Source organism: Clarias gariepinus, chromosome 12 (genome assembly GCF_024256425.1).
Source record: "Clarias gariepinus isolate MV-2021 ecotype Netherlands chromosome 12, CGAR_prim_01v2, whole genome shotgun sequence".
Taxonomy (NCBI): domain Eukaryota; kingdom Metazoa; phylum Chordata; class Actinopteri; order Siluriformes; family Clariidae; genus Clarias; species Clarias gariepinus.
This window is the reverse complement of record NC_071111.1, coordinates 23,933,350-23,956,040: the sequence shown is the minus strand read 5'-3', so window position 1 is coordinate 23,956,040 and position 22,691 is coordinate 23,933,350. Positions and strand designations below refer to the sequence as shown.

Below are 22,691 nucleotides of genomic sequence, written 5' to 3'. Positions count from 1 at the left end.
TGTACTAACAGTACAGGCTGGGTAAATAACTAGGCGTTAAAAATTGGGAATAAAAGTCGATATTTCTAATGAAAATTTATTGAAACAAATTGTACATGTATACAGTATGTACAGTATGTACTGCCTCTAAGTCCTCCAGTGTGCGAGCCATTGTCCTGTACACCTCCTCCTTTGCATAGCCCCACAAGAAAAAAATTACATGGAGTTCTTGGAGGGCATTCATGAGGTCCGCATCATCCCAGCCAACGTCCTGGAAAATGCTGGGGGACACACTGCAGGACTTGGAGGCATGGATTCAGGAGGTTCTCAGCAACATCCCAAACGACTTCCTTCAGAAGTGTGCGTTCCATCCCCAGCCTTTTGAGCAAACTGGTTGACACCACTGGTAACTTCACTGAAATTTAAAGATTTGCTTTTATTTCCCTATGTAATAAAGTACATGTACAATTTGTTTCAATAAATTTGTATTAGAAATATGGACTTAATTACCAATTTTTAATGCCAAGTTACTTTTCACCCACCCTGTATATGCATCTAATGTAATGTCCTTATACGCATTTAGGACAGATTTTTAAAAATCTGACCTATTCCTTAAAAAGGTGTGCACAATTCTTGTGGAGTTTTATTTTGATTCCTGGTTAATGGTGGAACATACTTTATACAAGCATGATCTTACTAATGATCTTGTTGACTGTACCTCGCTACCCATGAGCATACAAAACAACCACAGCAATGCCAAAATCACTGGGTATGATTGATTTATTATTTTTACTGTAAAGACCACAGAGTCACAGAGTTGGGTATATTATTACCAGTTAAAGTACAGTCTGAGTCGGCAATAATAATAATAATAATAATAATAACAATAATAATAATAACAATTTTAGTTCTATACACAAGAACACGTTTCTCCACATTACATCTCCATAAAGATAAAACAGGGCTCATATTTATGTGAACGTACCATACGTGGTACAGTACCTCAACATTAGATATTACGGCCTGAAATCATGACACAGTCCAGCGTTCCCATCAACAGTATGTTTTATTACTGATAATTATAATAATAATAAGTCTGGTTTGTTTTCACAGGTTGAACCAACGGACAGTCGTGGTTGCTGAACATGACACACCGAACCTCCGGCTCAGACTTGACTTATTGTAGTAATAGAAGGAAGATATGTACAGATTATACAAGCTAGAATAATCTACTGTAACAGATCTGAAAAGTTTGAAAGTTACGCATTGTTTAACCCCCACAACAATCATGGATTAGTCATACAAAAGGGAGGAAAATGTTTTTGACAGGTTAATAACACTGAAAGAGTGGGAAAAAAAGAGCTAGAAACAGTAAGCCAACGTACACTGACGAGAAACTGACCGGATTTTTCTATGCTACACACGTCGAATAGAAATTCACAAATATATCATTAAAACCTCTGTATCACAAATAATCGGAATTTTTGTTTTTTCCCCATAAAAAATGGACAATACAAAAAAACATAAGAAATGTTTAAAGTTATACAACAATCATCTTTCAATCTCATAAAACCGAACACTGAATTGAAGCAGCGGGATCCTCGGAGACGCTTTAATAGCACTTTTATACACTTCACCATGATATACAGTACATGTACCTGTACCTCGATGAGATAAAAACTGATTTACATGTATATGATTGACAGATATGATTGACCGTATGCAAGCTCTAAAAAAAAAAATAAAAAATTTGGTTAAGGGTAAAGAAATTGAAAGCTATAAGAGATTTTTATATAAGATCACCTGATTTGTACGTAATACTCGGCTAAAATGTCGCCTTCCTTCACTTACAGTACAAATTCAATTCAACAATAGGGTATATATATATATATATATATATATAATATATAAATGTTCATATTTTGTTCATGTAAAATGTAAGGGGCTAAGACTTTTGCACAGAAAAGCATACTTTACAGGTTGACAGGTCAAAAAAAAAAAAACTATACACATGGATCAGCCATAGCGTCATGACCATCCGTCTAATACCGTGTCGGACCCCTGGTGCCACAAAATCAGCCCTGACATCTCAAAGCATGGACTCCATTAGACCTCAGCTGGCGTGCTGTAGTATCTGGCATCAGGCTTTTAAGTAGTGTAAGTTGTGAGAACCTGAAGGTCAAGTCGACACCTCAAACTTTTTGTTATGTTCCTCAAACCATTCCTAAAGCATTTCCACAGTCTGGCATGGCCAAAGGAACAGCCATCAGCTGCAGTTGTGCTGTGGCTCTGATCCAGTCGTCTAGGCATCACAAGCTTGCCCATTTTTTCTGCTTCAGGAAGAAAATGTTCACTTCCAGAACATAACGAGATACTCAATGTTACGTCACCTGTTGGTGGTCATAACGTTATGGCTGATCGGTGTAATGACCGTGCGGAAGGGAAAGATGTTCGCTTTATTAGAATTTGGTGTCTACCTGATTTAGCACATTAAGTGTGTGTATTGTGTTGGAATTTAGCAAAATGAAAAAAAAAAAAAAAAACGGATTAGAAAAATTGTTGGAGTTGTCAAGACGCTTTATGATTTTAAAACACATACTGTACATGGTTATTCCAAGTTCTTAAATGAACCAAATCGCAATGGATTTGATCCTGTTTATCAGTCTGAGCCAGATGATTCCATAATCCATATAAAATAAAATAAAAAAACAGTTTGTTCAAAAATTCTTTGTCTATGTTTTTCCCAAACATCAACTTGTAGCTCTGTATCTGCAACATGATATGAGAACATTGGATATTTTATTTATTTATTTATTTTAATATGGACTTTTTTTTTTGTAAAACTTCTTTTCTGCCTAATGTTCTCACTTTGGATGGACGTTGCTTTATTTAAATAGAAAAAAAGAACTAAAAAAAATATTAAAGCAACAAATACTCAGGGAAGATAGTACAAAAATAACTATTATTATATTTAATATATTTATATATTTCAAACTCTGCTATTTAAAGTACACTTACGTTTAAATGCGGACTGCACCATTATTGTATCGTGGTGTGTTGTACTTTATAACCTCGTCTTTTACAAATAGAAATCAAAATAATACAGAAGAATAAAAAATGAGCAGATTTGAACGTCTTTACATTCATGCTAAAATCTTGAGTAGGTGTTTGTTAAAACGATTAGAGGAACCGTTGGGACATACAGTATTCACACACACACACACACACATACACACACGCGCGAGTCCAGCTGATGCGTCTAACAGTCTTCGAATAAGATAGTTCTCTGTGAAGTGACGAGAAACAGAAAGTGCTAATCTACCATACTGTACCTAACTGTACACGTTTCGGATCGAATACTTAGACCGTCTGAGCACGACGTGGATCCATGGAACGTCCAAAACTGGAGGTCAGAGGTCAGAGGGCAGGTATACTTGTAGAAACAGATACTGGTTTTAATCGACATAGACAGAGCGAACATGCTTCTTTAGAATCCAGCGCACATCTGCTAAGATCTCCTTGAAGAAGTATGATCTTCCTACTACCACTGCTGTTTAAGATCGCAATTGCAAGACATCTTTATAACAATCCCTTAGATTCTAGATTGTCTGGAAAATTCGACCTCTTAGACTTTTGAGAGATTGTTCCCCCTGGTTCGAAAAAAAAAAAAAACATCCTCGTAACTTCTTCCCCTTGCCTTCCTTTGGGTTCACTGGTCAGTGTCGGCTGATAGACGGCCTTCGTAGAGACTCAAAGCATGGTGGACAAACTCATACTGTTCTCCGGTTTGGATCATTCCACCCCTAAGACACAAACAAGAGTCACTTACATGTAATTAATGTAAGATAAAAGATAGGAATGTAAAAATGACTTGTACTTGTAAGAATTCCTGTACCTGTCTACTCTCATCTGGCACACGATGCTCAGAAGGTCCACTACTCCTTCCCGACGCAGCTGATTACAGCCTATGGTGGTGGCAATGAAGCAGCCGGTGCGACCGATTCCAGCACTGTTAATCAGAAAGATGCCCGTTAAAACAGTGTACAATAATAGAGGCTTTGTGGTTTAGGTGTCTCTCAGACACTCTGGCCACAGCTCTTACTCTGCTGACAGACAGAATGAAAACAGGCTTTGCTAAATGTGTGAAAAAGACAGATACAGAACAGATCCGTGACATCCTGTATATATTTTTAAGCACTGTACTGTTTAAGAGTGAACAGTTATTGGTCATTTGCATTAGTGTTTACAAGATCTATCTAAACTCTCTATCTAAATGTCAAGAGGTCGCCACAGTGGACCATCTGATCCAAACTTGTTTTGATTAGTTATGGTGAAAGACAGATGATCTGTGACTGGTTGTTAGGCAAGATGGTGACCAGTGATTGTTAATTAAGAAATACTGATGAAAAATGATAAGTTATTGAGAACAATGGTCATCGGTGATTATTTATTAGGAAAGATGACAATTAGTTAATAGTTATTGAAAAAGATGATGATCAGTGATTATGCATTAGGATTATGTTACCATTAGTGGTAATTAGTGACTAATCATGGGGAAAGATGGTAAAATGGATGGTGAATATGGTTGTTGGGAACCAGTGGAGATCAATAGTCACTGGAAAGGATGGGGATCAGTGATTGTCTTTGGGAATTTTTGGGGATCAGTGATTGGACCTTGGACATGATGGGGATCAGTGATTGGACCTTGGACATGATGGGGATCAGTGATTGGTCATTGGTAATAATAGTGACATGTTATTGGCATGTTATTAGCAATAATAGGGATTAGTGATTATCTTAGGATTAAGTTACTGGTTGTTAGTAATGATGGTGACACAATATTGGTTATTAGGAAAGATGGAATCAGTGATTGATCAGTGGAAATGATGGGGATAAGAAATTGAACACTGTCCAATGGGGGGATGAGTGATTGGACATTGTCAAATGGGGGATCAGTGATTGGACTTTGGAAATAATGGGAATTAGTCCTTTGACAATGAATGTGATGGGGATCAGTGATTGATCATAGGGAATGATGGGAATCAGTGACTGATCATAGGGAATGATGGGGATCAGTGATTGTTTTTGGGAAAGACATGGGTAAGTTGCCGCTCATTGAGCATGATGTTGATTGGTGATTAGTTAGTGTAAACACAACAATAGAGAACCAAACGATCTTGTCAGCAGCTGTGATTTAAACTGGAGAATCAAGTTCATCAAGTTTATGACTGGAACTAAGACCTGCTCTAAAAGTGTCAAGATTTCTTTAAAAAATAAAAAAATGAAATGCTAGGAGTAAAATTCTTAATATCACCATTGCCTGGTCTGTGTTTGTTTGTGTGCTTTCCAGTTTCGCTCAATCAAGTTAAATTGTAGCCGTGGATCTTTGCAATGGATTCCTGAGATTCTCAGACGTTCCACTGCAAGTTCTCATCGACAGCATCATTAAGTCCAATTCTCAGAGATGGTATCAATTCCCCATCCCCAATATGGACAACAGCTTAAAAACCGCATTCTCTTGCGATCAGAACGGATCGACAAAAACATCCAACTGCGGGCGGGACCCAAGAAAGGACAAATTTAGAATTTAGCCTCTTGTTGGAGAGCAAGTTCACTACTGGAGGAACTATTGGAGGAAAGCAGACAGGACATTCACACCATTGCTTTTACACACTAACACATTGGATACATCTCTAAGGAAGCACTTAAACACCTTAAAGGAAGACTATTGTGCAGGACAATGATGGCGCGCACACACACAGGATGTCAACTAAAGAGAGTGTTTTGATCCTTTTGCCTTGTGTTTTCATGTTAGCTGTTTTTAAGGGTGTGTGTCCTTGTTTTGAGGCCACAGACAGGAAATTTCACTGTTAGACAGATCTCTAAGGTGATTTCAAGTCAAACTGGGACTTTTGATGAAATCTTTTTTTTTTTAGAAGGAAAACCAGTGACGTTCATAAAAGACTTCAAGCGCAGTACAGGGATTAGACTAGCAACTGCACTCTTTACTGTAAACATTAACATATTAATAACAATCCAAATTCCCGCTTTTACTTAAACGCCCCTTGTACTTTTAGCTGCTTTACTTTCTTTTAGCCATTTTTACTAGTTTAAAAACAGGGGGAACTTAGGGCACCACCATTTGGCAATGAGCATTAACACTGTAAGGAACCAGAAACGCAAATACCTCAGGCTTCTCTCTTCATGATAAACCACTTAAGCAAATCTCATACAGTAAATCCCTGACTTACAAACACTGGAGTAAGGAATTACTGCAGATACGAACGGACTGCGGTTTCAACGAACATTTGTAGATGTAAAGTTATACAATTATCTAAAATAATTTCAGTTTGGCTCTGTGGTGTAGTGGTTAGCACTGTCGCCTTGCACCTCCAGGGCCTGGGTTTGATTTCCGGCCAGGCTTGATTCCCGTTTCTGTGTGCATGGAGTTTACATATTCTCTTCGTTCTTGGTGAGTTTTCCCCCACAATCCAAAGACAAAATATGCTCATCGGTGTTCATAAATTGCCCCTAGTGTATGTGTGTGCCCTGCGATGGATTGGCACTTTTTCCAGGTGTAAAAAACGCCTCCTGCCCTAAGCCTCCTGGGATAGGCTCTAGAACCCCTGTGACCCTGTATACAGGATAAAGCGTTACAGTTTATGAGTGAGTGAGTGAGCAACGATTTTCAGTGTGTAAGTAATATATACAATGTCTACAAAGTCCAGAATATTGTGGGTTTGGGGGAAGGGGGATGAGTCTGCGTGACCGGTTTTAAAAAATCAGTCCAGGAGAGTAAAATGCAGAACCAAAACACCAAACCTGTTATGCTTTACATTGTATAATTGTTTCAAAGGTGTATAAGACCTCACTGTTGGACTTACAAACAAATCTGACTTACAAACCTCCTCCAAGTAGGAACTCGTTCGTAAGTCTGGGACTTAGTTACAAAGGAAGTTAGGACATAGTATGGAAGCAGGCTAGGAGTAAAAACAGACGTCTCAGTGAAAAGGATGCCAAATGTTTTTTACATGGTTGTTTAATAAGTACAGTATAAGGATGTCTCTTCTGATCCCAAGGTTATTTGCATGTCAGAAAGTTCTGCCACTGCTTTTCCACCAAGGTACTCCATCCACCCTTTTCACCCTATATACCATATTTGTACAACGGTATGTTGTTTTAAGCGGTGTACCTGCAGTGAACGATGACGGGGCCGTGTGACTCGGAAGCCTCTCTGCTTTCCTCGACATCAGTCATGAGCTGCAGCAGAGGCCCAGCGCTGTCTGGGGTTTTATGATCCGGCCATGAGGTGTACCAGTAATGCTGGACTTTACGACTTTGGCCACCTTGCTGAAATAATTTAACACGCACATAACCACACACTTGAGACTTTCTGAAATAATATATTGTTACAATGACACTTTTATTTCAAAGGGCTGCTAAGCCACTCATTTCAACATTATCGAGTTAAATAAGAAACAAAGACAAGTTCGTACTTTGAGTGTGAGTGTGCGGACAGTGTAATGTTCACATTCCCGGACACTGTTGACGAGAACCTCGACCTTGCCGTAAATCCCTCGTTTTTCAGGCCAGTACAAAACGCATTTCTGTACCGACACAAAAGCATGGTAAATCCTCAGATGCACAGAAATTCTTGTTCTATACAATGCATAAGAAGCTGAAATGTGTTCATCACCTCGTTCTTCTCCTTCAGCTTGGTGATCATGACGATGACGGGCGACTCCTCCTGCCAGGCCATCTGCCAGAAGTCGTTAACCGTGTTGATCATAGGACCTTGTGTGGCGATGAAGGATTTCTCATGTCCGAGGTAACCCTTAGGAGTGAGGAACAAGCAAAGCTTTCTAATAAGGGTAATGATCTCATGTCATGGTGGCATTAGGCAAAGCGAATTTCCTAAACTTATTATATCACAGCAGGTTTAATTCTCGAATCAGGTTTTTTTTTTTTATTCAAGAATTACTGCTTGATCCCTTTACACACACAGCTTAAATACACAGAGAGCCAAAAGTTCATAAGTTCCTGTAATACTTATGGTTCTATTCTTTAAAGGGGGCCTATTTAAAGGGGAGCAAAATTCTCTTGATGTATAGACATGACATTTTAAATAGGTGCACAGTAAGACAAAAAAAAAAACCTGTTTCTCAGTTCCTGCTTTTTGTCCTTTTTTCTTATTTTGGATTAGCCAGGCAAGTCAAACAAGCAAGTCAGATTTCCTCCTATTGTGACATCATATAAGAAGACCCCATCCTCTGGCTTGTTGCTCAGCTCGGCTGTTCTCTTAGAGGCGTGGCTCATTTACACAGATACTGAAACAGCGTGTTTGAATGAGGAAGTAAAACAGAGGAAGTTTGATTTATGGGAGCTCTGAGACCCGAGTTATCTTGTTAAAGAAATAATAAAATATGAGACCTTTAAATTCGTGCATACATTAAAAAAAATTATAGTGAAAAGGCGCATGTACTCATTAAACTATTTTGATAATACCACTTTATCGTAAAATAGACAATTTCAATATATAAAAGCTGCACAACGGCAGAATAATTTTTGAGCACATTACTGTTTGTAGAGATAATGACCTATAAATTACTTAGAGATGTTTTTGCTTTTTACAGCCAACTTAAATGAACAATGAATAGAAATAATAAAATAAGTACACAGATAATTAATAATTAAACAAAATAAAAAATGATCACAGACATAAATCATTTACGGATGTAAAAGAAAAAAAAAAAAAAAACTGAAATGCAACCTGCACAAATGTTAATGTCAATATTAATGTCAATGGCTTACCCGCATGTAGTTGGCATTTATGTAGCTGCTGAGAGAATCACAGCTATTCCTGTACTTCAGGAGGACTCTGGAGTGTGGATCTGCAAACAAAGAAAAAGATTTAAACATTATATAAAAAATAATACGGTACACCACTGCATGTTTAATGGTTTAAAAAACATCTATCCTTCCATCCATCCTTCCATCCATCCATCCATCCATCTATCCATCCGTCTATCTAGGAACCTTCTTAGTCCAATTATGCGTCGTGAAGGCCAGTGGTGTTCATTTTATTTATTCCCAATTTATGACAGTGGTAGAAGCTCTGGTCAACATATACAGACTCATTCACACACTACAGGCAATTTGGGAACGCCAATTAGTCTAATCTGCATGTCTTCGGACAGTGGGGGGAAACCCACCAAACACGGGGAGAACATGAAAACTCCATGGACACTGACCCCGAGGTGGAAATCAAACCCTTGACTCTGTAAGTGCAAGGCGACGGTGCTAACCACTACAACCAAATTTTTTAATAAATACAGCAAAAGTGAATATTCTTTATAATAATTTGTGTCCACTTGTACTGAGACTAAAGTTATATTGGTAAACCTTTTAACAGCGTAAATATTCAATCTTCTGCAATATTTCTACATCTCTATTTAAATGCAAGCTAATACAGTATTGGATAACTGATCGTGATAACTGCTTTGTAAAAAAAATGATCAGATTTTTCACACGTCTAATCTCTCGAATCTGTTGAAGCACATACAGTGATCTGACGACACTCTGACGGGTTTGTTTTAAAACGGAGATTAGGTGTTTGTGAAGTCAATGCGAACTCCAGTGTACACAGTATTTAAAGCGAAAACAGGTGAATCAAATACTGTGAAACTGTGAAATATATGTTAATATTAAAAATATATATATTTTGCACTGATGTTATTGTCAGAAATATATTTTGTGATGAAAATTGTTGCAGTACATTAGAAAATTAAGTCCTGATTAAGTCCAGATGTGTTTTTTCTCTGCAATATAATTAGATTGAACAAATACCAGTTTTTTCTTCTTCTACTTTTTGTGTATTAAAACCTTCTACTGCCTGTTTAATAAAATCAACAAAGACATGATTGCAAGACCCAAAAAAGCCTGAGAATAAACAGAAGGTCTCCATGGTGCAGTCTCTTCAAGAGTGACAGGAAATGACTCAGTGCTGTTGAAGCTAGAGCTTCACCACGTCGAGGGTTGTCAATTGTTAAGAAATGAGCATTCTGCAGAATTTTAACTCTGTCATGAAGCAGAGTGTACGCACACACACACACACACACATTGCTATATCTAGAGTCCACACCCTGCTCTATTCCATCCAATCCCAGAAATGAGATTTCTTTAAGAGCGTTTTTCCGATGGTGAAAACGGTTTTTAGTTTTTAGCCTCCTGGAGGAACGGAAGGAATCTTGCCTTGTATATATTGATAAGGGAACTCCTCCCATGCTTGCTCAGTGAAGAATTTGTTCCCAAAACAGGAAGCTATTAGCAGCCAAGTGACCCAGCAGGTTACATAAGGCAGCAAATATCATTAATGCACCAGAGCCTCAGAGAACAAGCTGTTCCTTAGTCTAATGGCTTTGTTCAAGGTACGAGACGGGGAAGCCCCCCTAAGACCTACACCTTCTCGGCCAACAGGGAGGAGTCAGGGCTTCCTCTGGAGATTTGGCCAAGAGCCGGGAAGAGCATTAAGGGCAGTCCACTGTTCAAAACCAACCTACTGTACGGTCGTGAGATAATTAGCATCAGCGACCTTAAGACCTTAGAGCTTAACCTGGGAAGAGCAAAATCGGAATGTGGCGTCAGGACAGGAACGAGGTGTAACTCAGCATTTCCTTATAAAGGTATGCGAATCATCAAAAGTCCTTAAAACTACGGTCTCATGAGAGCAATCTCTAAAACTGCGTGTAGTTGATTTCATCGTTTTAAAAAACAACTCTGCAATGGAGTTGAGCAACTGGTACATGAGAAGATGATGACCGGATTTCCTTTTTTTTCTTTTTTTGTGCAATGCCATCTTATAGCCTCACAACAATAAAGGACAGACGAAAGAGTGAATATGGTTCAAAGAGGTTGATGAGACACAGGAGAATTGAAGCTTGATCAATTTATGAAGTTTACCGAAATGTGCTCTCTCTCTCTCTCTCTCTTCCTCAGTGTGAATGGACTTACTGACATTCAGTGACTTTCACATAATTATTAATAAAAAAATCCCTGTTCAATCTGATGTGACTTGTCCAAGCATCAGAATTTCATTTTTATATTTATAGAACTTAATGTTTATTATTTCTTTTACCACATTTTGCGAATCTTGTGCATTTCATATATTTCTATTTTATTTTTATTTGGTAACTTTTGTAAATTTGTACATTTCCAACCTATTTTATTTATTTATTAAGCCTTTTTATTTTTATTCATTTAAATTCTATACCGTGTATCCAGTGTACAGGTTCACAACAGGCCTGGAGCCTAGGTGGGGTACACCCTGGACAGGGTTACAATCATTCACAGGACACACACACACAACATGCAATTTGGTAACACCAATTAGCCTAACATGCATGCCTTTGGAATATGGGAGGAAACCCACCAAGCACAGGGAGAACATGCAAACTCCATGCACACAATCCTGCAGGATTTTATTATGATTTTTACTCATTTACATTTTTTATTTCGTTTGTATTGAAAATTCTATCTTTAGTTCAATTGTACTCTCTAGTGCAATTTCATTGTCAAACAAATCCGTCCTTTTTTGGTACCTGAAAGTTGTATAAGCATTTCCCTAGATATCATACTGTGTATAGTTGTGTACATCATTTTTTTTTTTTTTCTGGCCTAGTCAATAGATACCATGTAGATGATGATGATGATATAATATTTTTACAATTCGGGTCCACAGTACTAACTTGGCAAAATAGTCTTGTATCTGTTCTTGGTCCCGAGACTGGGAATGTCCAGATCCTTTGGATCGACGAAGTTCATGGGAATTTCCTGCCAAAGGAAAATACACGAAGATAGATTTACTTTATTGCTCTCTAACAACCAAGTCCACACAGGTTCTTCTTTCATCTAAATAGACACACTTAATAAACTCATCTCTGTATCTCTGGGTGAGGATTGTACTGTACATAAACGTATTGCACGTCTGCTTTTACAGACGCTTTGCATCGGGACTCACGGCGAACTCGGCGTGCAGTGCCTGGGTGTTGCGCGTGGCGTCTCGGAGCTGCTGGCGTGTGAGGACCCGCGCGGCCGACTGCAGGTACTCCTGAGCCACCCGCTCGCGTGGCGTGTTCACTCCACAATTCAGAGGCTCCACGGAGCCCAGTGCGCTCATATCCAGCACCAGGGAAACGTTAGAGCCTCGTCTACGGAGAAACAGAATAACCATATACAGTATACAGTACTGTAAATATACTCATGCCAACATTAACTGTTTCATGTTTTTGCTTTTTAAACAAAGACAAAGCAGTATCATTTTATAAAAAAGTTTGTTAATATTTAAATATACAATAAAAGATTAGCCATTACAGTAGCTTTAGAGTATTAAAAAAATAAAAATCTTAACACCCTTTATGATTGATTTCATCATATCTAAAACAAGCTTTTGTAACACCCTAACTAGTAATCAGCCTGCGTTTATTTTTAAACATCCAGTCTTTAAAAGCGGCCATTTTGCTCTCTCTCTCTTTAGCTGCACCATGTTGTGTGGTGACTGGCAAGTTTTTGTTATTAGCCTTAGACAAATCCTACAGCATTTTATTAAAATTATATTATAAAATCGCTTTAATAAAGGTTTATAAAGATGTCAGACTTTTATGAGTGAGTCAGATGGCATGGCAGAAGCTTTTCTTAAAAAGCTACAGTAGCAAAGAAATTCAAATCCTGAGGCAAAGTCAGTGAGGTGATTAGCAACATTTGTGCTAATCAGCTAGTGTGAAGGTATAAATGCCCCAGAATGTCAGTATAGTGTCTGTGCAGGTGTGTGTGAGTGTGTGTGTGTGTGTGGTGCAAAATATTCATTACAATGCAGAAGCTGTTGCTTCTAATTACTGAGAGGGAATACCTATTAGCATGTTTTCTTTGCTAATGTCAGATTAGCCTATACTTATAATTATAGTGGATGACTTAATTACATGGTGCGTTCAAGTCAAACCGGGACGTCTGATACAGACCACAGTTCTGAAAGTAAAAACTGCTCTATATAATCCCCTGCTGCACTAACGCACTTATCCCAGTGTTTCACTGGTGCCTGGACACCATCAAGGTAGAAAGATTCCTCAGTACACCAGAGCTACAGTACTGTATAGCCTCCCAGGAACTCCTTTAATGGAGCAATCATGTGGAAATGGCTTGGAGTGAGGTCAGGACTGTACTGGGGAAGTGGCTTCAACTCCCAGCCGAGTTCCCGTACCGTCTAAGTGGTGTTCGTGAATGATTGTGCGTACAGTTTCCACAGACAGACGCTTCAGTTCCGCAAGTTGGCCACGCAGATTTACAAAGATCAGGAGTTTCGCCGACTGAATGTTAACGACTGCAGGGTCTCCGAGCCACCTCGGCCGGGATCATCATTTACAGATTTTCTTTAAAATGTTTCGTACCATTAGGGCCATGTTTTACTCATGTTAGAGTCTCATCACCACACTGTGTTTAAGGTTCTTTGGAAATATCAATCGGTTTTACACCTTAGTACACGTCACAAGTCCCGGTTTGACTTGAACGCCCCCTGTATTTACTGTGGGTAGTCAGATTGTAGCTAATTGTAAATATTGCGTATTTGTGTGATATTTCACTTGATTTACTAAACAAAGTAATGTAGCCTTACTTATGCATATAGTATGACCAGCGAACTTTCAGTTTTATATAAATAACACATCATAACAAATATTAGAATCTCATCTAAATGTTACTATCATCAATAATATGCATGACTTTACTAAAGTCATTTTTTGTGGACTACATAAAGCCTCATACAAAGAACAATGAAAATTTTTCAGGACTTAAAGCCTTTCATATGAATTATGATCTACCCAGCAGGCCGCACGTACTCTCACAGTAACGTCTGACCCCTGTCATTATTTAAGACTTTACAGGCCAAAGAGGGCTCACTGGTTACCTCCCTGAAACAATAAACACTTATGTAAGATAAAAGATGGCAGTGTGGGAGCTGATATCGTCACATACTGTAACATGGCTTCCTTTGATTCAATTTAAGTCAGAAAGAAATTGTGCAGTCATAATCAGTAAAGAGGATAATGGCAAAGCTAAAACATTTAAAATCGCTGACGATAAAATCGAGCAATCATAAGACTAGTCCCAGGGCTCTGGGCGTCAGCGCACTCCATGCCAGGCTGGAGCGATTATGTATTAATATCAAAAGTTCCTCTTTTCTACATCTCATTAAAAATCAGACTGGCCCCTCACCTCTCCTGCAGACCGGCAGCAGGCTTCATCTTAAACGGCGAAGGGTTGGAGGACAGACAGGGTTTGAACTCAGCCACAGGTGGGCACGGAGGGCACTGAGAATCCGAGCTGGAGGCACTGGTGTGTGTGGGGTGTGTGTTGTGGTTGATCTGGGAGTTGGTGCTGGTGCTAGTGCTGGTAGTGGCGGCAATGGTGGTGACGGTGGTGGATGTGGTGGTGGTGGTGGTAGAGGGGGTTGAGCTGGTCGCAGTGGTGCAGGCTGGTTTCGGGGCTGGGCTGGCCTGCACCATGCTGCTGGTGAGGGTCAGGGGCGGCTGGGTGGCATGCACAGACACGGGCGCACCCAGCCCCTTCAGCTGCCCGTCTGAGTACTCGACCTTCTCCTTGAGTCGGTAAAGCACCTGAGAAGAACAGAGACACACAGCTCGAACTTAGACAAGCATCTGAATGCAGTATGAAGATCAACAACAACAAGAGCTGCAAGGAAAATATCTACAGTGTGGTATGAAGTTGACGCAGACCTGAGAGCCAGACAGTGTATCAGTGAGTGAGATATGAAATGAGTACACACAGTGATCTGGTCCCCCTCAGGGCTGACTTATATAAGGTGAAGTACTCAGCAGGTTATTCTGCACCTGGCAGTAGTGCTGCACCTCTTCTTCATTATTATTATCATCATCACCATCACCCTTCTCATTCTAATCATTTTTATCCTTCTCCCCTTCACCATCATCCGTCTTATTCTAATCATTCTCATCACCATCCTCCTCCTCACTCTAATCAACCTGATCCTCCTGCTCTTTCTCATCATCATCTTCATCACAAATTGCCTCCTCCTCATCACCATCCTCCTACTCATCTGCCATTCTCCTCCTCCTCCTCGTCACTATTATTCTAATCCTCCTCCTCATCCACATCATCACCCTCATCATTCACATCACTATCTTCCTCATCATCATCACCATTTTTCTCCTCCTCATCACCATCCTTCTCAACATATTCCTCCTCCTGCTTATCACCACCACCCTCATTATCACAATCATCCTCTTCATTTTAATCTTGCTCATCCTCCTTCTCATCATCCACATTGCCACCTTCCTCTTACTTATTGTTATAATCATGCTCCTCCTCATCATTATCATCACCATCAACCTCTTTCTCCTGATCATCATCATTACCATCCTCCTCTTTATTTTTATCATCATCATCCTCCGCTTCCTCATCATCATCACCATCATCCTCCGCCTTATCCTAATCATCCTCATCACAATCCTCCTCTCATACAGAGCATTTTCTGTTTAATATCATCATTCTCCTTATCATCAATCTTATCACCATTCTCATTATCATTCTTTGTCCTCCTCCTCATACTAATCATCCTCATCACCAACATCCTCCTCCTCATAATCATCCACATCACCATTAACATCCTCCCTATTATCATTATCCTCCTTCTCATCGTGATCCTCATTCTCCTTCTCATTCTCCTAACCATCTTCCTTATTCTCATCTTCTTCATTATTACCCTCATCCTCCTCATCATCAACATTCTGCTTATCATTATCTTCATCCTTATCATGCTCACTGATATTTGCACTGCACGTTATTTGCTACTGCCTAACCATGTAGTAATTAATACACATGCAGACAAAGCATCTATCTATCTATCTATCTATAAATATAAATGTGATGGGTTACATCCTTAAATGAAACATTCTCCAGTCAACCTATAAATTCCACATTGAGAAAAATGAAAGAACTGAAAGTCTCTAAAGACGTAAGAAAACGAGGAAGTGCTGCATATTTGTGTTTCAGTAACCGTGTTCCTGTCTCAGTGTCTCATCTCACATCATGACTTCATCAAAGTGAAAGTTACTGAAACACAGTGGACCTGTTCAGCTAGTTTATACTCTGTACAGCTCTAACAGACGGGGTACGAGCAGTGTTCTCATGTCATATAGCACTTTAGGGAACAGTGTTGCGTCTCAGTAGGAGCAAGCGGAACAAATGCAAAGTGCAAATGACCAATTTTACAGGCGACAGGAGACTCTGTCTGCCACGCAGAGAAACAACAGTTTTGTTTGTAAGAACTTTTCATTTATCAGTGAGCTACAATATACAGTGCTTTTATAACTAACGATTCCTACTGAATCAATTTAACGTACTGGATATTAAAATATTACACTGCTTATGAGACTTGGTTTTACAAGAAGTGGTTTGTGTGTCCTGTGATTTCAGTAATCGTGAACAGAACATGAAACAGAATGTGAAAGCTGAAATGTGCATGAACAGTGGATTTAATCAGATAGACCATGGACAACGGAACTAGTACTGTATATGTTAGAAAGCCTCTTTCTTCCTTTTTTGAGGGTTGAGGGGTAGTGTTGATCAATGAGAAGATTGGTCAAAAGTGATGTAACTATCGCCACCTTGTGGTAACCAAGGTCAGTATACAGAAAATAAGGGAAAGGACTCGACTGAAGTCTGCTGCTGTGATGTTTTGTTTTTTATTGCTAATTTAACTTGCATATTTATTGCATTTCAGATAAGAAACTCAGACATTCTTCCGCAATAAATGTCTTTATATCTATGCTTAGTAAGTCAATTAATGTACTGCACTTATTTGTTCAATTGTACTTGAAAAAAAATAGGACTGACATTTGTACATGGTCAAAAAACATAAAGTAAGTTTTTTTTAATTGATTATTCCATTTTATTTTATTCATTTCATTGTATTTAATTTTTTACTTGTTAGTCTCTTTCTTATTATAAACAACATAAATAATTTATTGATTTATTGAGTTTCAATTGTATTTTATTAATAGCATTTACAGTATGTATTTATTAGTTGTATATGTATTTTTCTTCATTATTTTAAATAATTAAATTTATTAATTCCTTTATTTTTTATTTGATGTATTAATTATATGTTATTTATTTATTTTATTCAAATTAGTTTCTTCCACCCATCCATTATTTAATTTATTTTTATTTTATTTATTTAATTACATATTTATTCTTTTTATTTACTATGAATAAAACTATTTTATTTTTAATGTATTCATTTATTCATTAATTATTTAATTCATTTACTTATGTATTCTTTTTTTTTTTTTAAAAGGTTAGTTTAGTGTAGTTTAGTATAGTGTAGTTTAGTGAGCTTTTAGTGTAGCTTAGTGTAGTTTGGATTAATGTAGTTTTTTGTTGTGTTGTATAGTTTAATGTAGTTTACTGTTTTTCGGTTTAGTGTAGATTAGTTTAATGTTGCGGAGGGTAATTTAGTTAGGTAGTAATTTTAGTTTAAGGTAGTGTAGGTAACGTAGTGTAGTGTAGTGTAGTGTATGTGTAATGTAGTGATATATTACTGTAGTGTAGTTGACTTTAATTTAATTTTGTGTAGCATAAAGTAGTGTAGTTTACTGTAGTGAAATCTAGTTTACTGTAGTGTAAGCAGTGTAGTTTAATATAATTTATTGTAGTGTAGTGTAAGTGTAAGTGTGTATGCGTAGTGTAATTTAGGCTACCTAGCTCGCTATAGTGGACATGACACCAGGGTATTGTATTTAAACATAAAATCCTGAATAAAAAAAAAAAAGAATCATAAGCGCAGGGTGGAAATGCAGCATGACACAGACAAAGATAAAGGTCAGCTCCCTGCAGCATCGCTATCGGCCAGACTACTGGTCTAGCCCTGATGACCACTGAATATGTGTAGTGTTGTCGCTTGTTCTTGTGTCATTACTCAGCTTTCAATCTGGCTTTTTAAAGAGAAATATATATATAAAATAATATATATATTTGTATAGATTTTGCTTTTGTGTTGTTTTTAGTTTCTGTGTCTTATTAAACCTGCCCGGGTTCATTTCAGCTACTAAGTTACTCGTATACTAATAAATGAACTACTTACTAATTAAGGAAAACACTAGTTAAGTTACTAATCATGAAAATGAATCACTTAATAATAACAACCCGAATAACAGCCTAAACGGTATGTTTTAAGTCATAACTTAAACACGAGTTGAGAATTTTAATTCCCCTTTCTGTTAAGTACTTCCACATTAGCTCGAGCCCGATGATCTTCAACTTTCCATTGAGACACGCTGATGAAGCAACACCTGTGTTACAATAGAACGACTTAACCAGACATTAAAATATATGTGTGAGTTTTAACGATCATTTCACTTTGTTCGATTCTTTATGAACGTATTAAACTTGTTTTGAAATACTTCTTCAACCATTTCAGTTCAGACACTTCTGATGCTAGAGATGGCCTTATCACTTCTATTACATCTGGCATAGGATAATGTCATGATGATAAATATTTCTGCATGACTTGATGATTTGCTGCGCCAAGATGTTTTTTTTTTCTCCCGGTCTAAGTCTTTAATTATGATAACAGATATCGATCGCTTATCAGTCGCCTTCTTTATTAACTAGAAACGCTTCTCGGAGTAAGCCAGATCAAAAGCCGAAAACTATGTGCGTAATATTAATCATCGATCTGAGACATGGAGATCTATCTCACCGTTATAGCAGGAACGTATTTCTGTCCGGAAAATGAATTGCATGCTGTTCAGTGTGTGTGTGTGTGTGTGTGGATAAGGGGGTCGTGATGTAGTGATAATTAGGTAAGAAATTCTAACTCGGGGGTTAATCCATCCTTACCTCAGTAAACAGCTCTGACCAGAAGTAAGCAAAACATCCCGTGTTAAGCTTCCAGCTTACTTTTGATCGACTTACCGATCTCAGCCAATCAGGTGAGCAGCTCTCCTCTTATGTCATCCTACAAGTTGAGTAAGAAGGACAGCCGGAGCAGGAGAGCGGGAACGTCGAGTCGGCGCGGTGCGAGAGAGGGAGATGTCATGCCTGAGCCGAGCTTCAGTCACATCACCACAGAGGCTGAAGAGACCCGACCACTAACTTCCTCTCCTTCTCTCTCTCTCTCTTTCTCTCTCAAGTACAACCACACATTTCCTTTTTTCGCTTTCTGTTATCTCTCGCAGTCTCTCACTCTCTATCTCTCTTTCTGCTTTCGCTCTCTCCTCTCTGTTTTTCTCTCTCTCTCTCACACACACACACACACTCTCCTCCTTTTGTGCTCAGGTGTACCTCTGATATGTGCGATTTGGAAAAATCGCGTACGTGCAAATATGCGTAAATATCAGCGCGTGGCGCCTCGGGACAAGAATCCAAGATGAGTTTTAGACTCGAGCTCCGAAACATCGAGCGTCTTCTGAGACAGGCATGTATTATTCATGTGAAGCAGGAAGTGGTAGAGGTGCAAAGCGTGGGTGGATATTCAGCGTCTTAGGCAACGTCTTACTTCAGGCCATGCCACACACACACACACACACACACACACACACACACACGTACACAAGCTTCTAGAAGGTGGCCTAATTTGACACAAACTCCGATCCTTATTACGTGTGTGAGTGTGCATGTGCGTGTGTGTGAGTGAGTGAGTGAAAGAGAAACCATGGCAAACCTACCATTAAACAGGTGACGACGATGATGAAGATCGTGAGGAAGATGACCACCACGTAGAAGCCTTCGTTGCTCCACACGTTGTCCCTCTCATGCTGGCCTTGAAGCACATTCTTCTAAGGAAGAGAGAGAAAATATGAACCGTCATCTCTTCCTAGTTCACCCCTAAGAAAAAGCGAGCACCGGCAAGTCAGAAAAAAACTTCACCAACCAGTCCAGACACGGGTGGCTCGCCCGAGCCCGGACTCGCACTCGCACGCTACGGTAAAAGTGCGTTTCTGCTGTCTGCCTGTGCAGGTGATGCAAGGAGCAACATGTGCAGCATTCAAGAGACAAATTTCTTCTGACATGCGGAGTCAGACAGGAGGCTCACTCCGCCCCTCAGCCTGCCCACACACCACACACACACACACACACACACACACACACACATGCAACACTTCACTTGCCCCTAAAACAAACACATGCTAACCTGCAAACACACACTCAGACTGTACACACAGCCCTCTGAAGTTGGATCAGAACCCCAGAACAAAGCAGGAGAGGAGATGAGCATGTGTCCTGGTCACGCCACCGCTGCTACACGGCTAATAATCGCCACGGTTGATGGTTTAAAAAAAAAAAAAAAACCTGTTGAAAAAAAAAAAAAAAACCTACACCTGATTGTGTGCACATTGGTTTATAGTGCCAAAGCAACAGATGAATGCTTCCTGAAAGTTTGCTGAGAAACAACTTATCGACTGAAAGATCTTATCAAGTGGAAATATCTTTAATAGAGTCAAACGTACAGATGTGGTTGGAAGTTTACACTCATCAGGGTTTTTTTTTTTTTTCAGAGACAGAAAGAACAACATGCATCTTTAATAGTAGAGAAGAACCCAAAGAAGTTTTATTTCACACAGAACGGTTGCTTAGCGAACATCAACAAGCGCGTTGCAAACGTCTTTTCGGGATATTTGCCAACTCTTATTGCATAATGACCTGTGTAATAACTTTAATTATTAAAACGGTAATCAGGTTGGTTCCCTTTTAGGTGTTGATTTCCTGGTGCTCAAATTTCTCGACAGGGTTGGGTCTCCAATTTGTGAACTCTACAACCAGTGTTGTTTGTGGTGGCTCAGTGTGTTAAGGCTCTGAGTTACTGATCGGAAGGTTGGCGGTTTGAGTCCTGACTCCATCAGGTTGCTGCTGTTGGACCTTTGAGCGACCCCTGCCCCAGGGGTACTGTATAATAGCTGAGCCTATACTCTGACCCCAGCCTACTACCAAAACCAGTTGGGATGTGTGAAGAATAAAGACTTTCACTGTGCGGTGATAAATAAAGGCTGAACCTATAAGCTTATATAACTTATGTGTGTTTCGGGATGTTGTTTCACTGTACTGTATATGTGATGACTCGGGGTCATACTGAAGAATTTTGAACTTCTCCTCGTTCATTCTTTCAATGCACCAGCTCTAGATGCAGCAAAACAGCCCAAGAGCATGACCCCATTACCACCTCCACCGCAATGCTTAACAGCTGTTGCAGTGTTCTTGCGGTTGAACACTTCACGTTTACTCCTCCAGACAATCCTGTGGTACAACCTTTCCTCCAGAAGGCTTTTTTTTTATCCATATGGTCAGAATTTTCTAACTTTACTTAAGATGGAAGGTTTTGGAGCAGGGGCTTTTTTTTCTTGGAGGACACTTTTTCTGTCCATGGTGATGTAAAACTGGCTTGACTTTAGTGTAGACATTGACACTTGTGTTCCAGCAGCTTCCAGGTTCATGGCCGGCCTGTGCCTTGGTTGTTCCTGGGTTGTTCCTGATGATCTAAACCAATCCTTCCTCGTAGCTGAGTGAGACAGTTTGGGTTTTCTTCCAGACCTTGGCATGAACAATCGTTAAAACTTATCTTGGAATCTCCGGTTTGATTTTTACAATCAGCTTCTGGAGACGTTTATGACGTGTAAATTTACCATCCTGATTCTCAAATCCCAGAGCTCCTTGCACTTTCCCAGTGTACTATGGGTCGGGCCAATCCACCGAGTGCTGTTAAACAACCCTTTTCATGTCGAGTAGCTACCAGTTGGAGTCCATCGCCATCACCTAACAGGAAGCTGTGGGAAATTAAGGGATATTTTAAGAATTTTGGCACTATAGAATTAATAATCTAGTTGGGTCTGTATATATTTCTGACCCTGTATGTATAATATACAAGAATCAGCCATGATATTAGGACCACAAATCATTAACGTTGAACTGGTGAGAGGGTCATGGCCCCCCAAGGATCACCCTTGGGATGAGTTTAGTTTCGGGGATTTTCAAACTAAAACATTAAATCTTTTATCTAACAAAGCTTAAAGTGTTATTTGTCTCTTATTTAAGAAAACTTTACACAAATGTGGCTCTGCCCATTAAATTCCTTTTATCAAGAGTCAGTGAGAAGTTGATTATTAAAAAAAAGCTGACTAATAGAATTTGTTGAGCCAAATACAGCGCAGGGTTCGTAGAAGACATTTAAATTAAATTAGACAGTACAGTACAGTACAGTAGTACTAGTAGCAATTGTAATAGTAGTGATAGTTAAAGTAGTACTAATAGTAGTAGATGTAGTAGTAATAATTGTAATATTAGTAGTTAAGAGTGATATTGGTAGCAGTAACACTATAGGAGTAATGGTGACAAGCAACAATTGGAGTAATAGTATTACAAATAGGAGTATAGGAGTAGTAATAAGAGTAAAGGTTGTGATAGTAGTAATAATGATAACAGTAGTAATAGTAAAAGTAATGTATGTGCAAGAATAGTAGTAGTAGAAATAGTAACATTAAATGAAGCAGTAAAAGTAGGAGGAATATTGCTAGTAGTAATAGGAGCAATAGGAAAAGAAGCAACTGTAGTAGTAATAGAAGTAGCAGTAATACTAGAAGCAGTACAGTATTAGTAGTAGTTACTAGTCAGCGTGGTTACCAATTTCAAAC

The 22,691-nt window shown here is 38.9% G+C and overlaps 1 protein-coding gene across 7 annotated transcripts in view; it reads right to left on the bottom strand.

The window, feature by feature from the left end:
• Nucleotides 1–744: 744 nt before the first annotated feature.
• The window catches only part of ptprr (protein tyrosine phosphatase receptor type R), a 54,860-nt gene continuing 32,913 nt past the window's right edge, over nt 745–22,691 (bottom strand). For 2 of the 7 annotated variants that reach the window (XM_053508621.1, XM_053508623.1), the window contains exons 5-14: nt 19,734–19,844; nt 14,242–14,642; nt 11,996–12,185; nt 11,724–11,808; nt 8,791–8,870; nt 7,676–7,813; nt 7,476–7,586; nt 7,172–7,329; nt 3,875–3,988; nt 745–3,782 (exon numbers count right to left, since the gene is read on the bottom strand). In XM_053508621.1, the coding sequence (XP_053364596.1) occupies nt 3,689–3,782; nt 3,875–3,988; nt 7,172–7,329; nt 7,476–7,586; nt 7,676–7,813; nt 8,791–8,870; nt 11,724–11,808; nt 11,996–12,185; nt 14,242–14,642; nt 19,734–19,844 (1,482 nt within the window). In that variant the 3' untranslated portion in view covers nt 745–3,688. Of the gene's footprint in view, nt 3,783–3,874; nt 3,989–7,171; nt 7,330–7,475; nt 7,587–7,675; nt 7,814–8,790; nt 8,871–11,723; nt 11,809–11,995; nt 12,186–14,241; nt 14,643–18,906; nt 19,581–19,733; nt 19,845–19,939; nt 20,085–22,691 lie in introns of those variants that run through there. The other 5 variants (XM_053508624.1, XM_053508625.1, XM_053508622.1 and 2 more) reach the window with 5 other exon arrangements.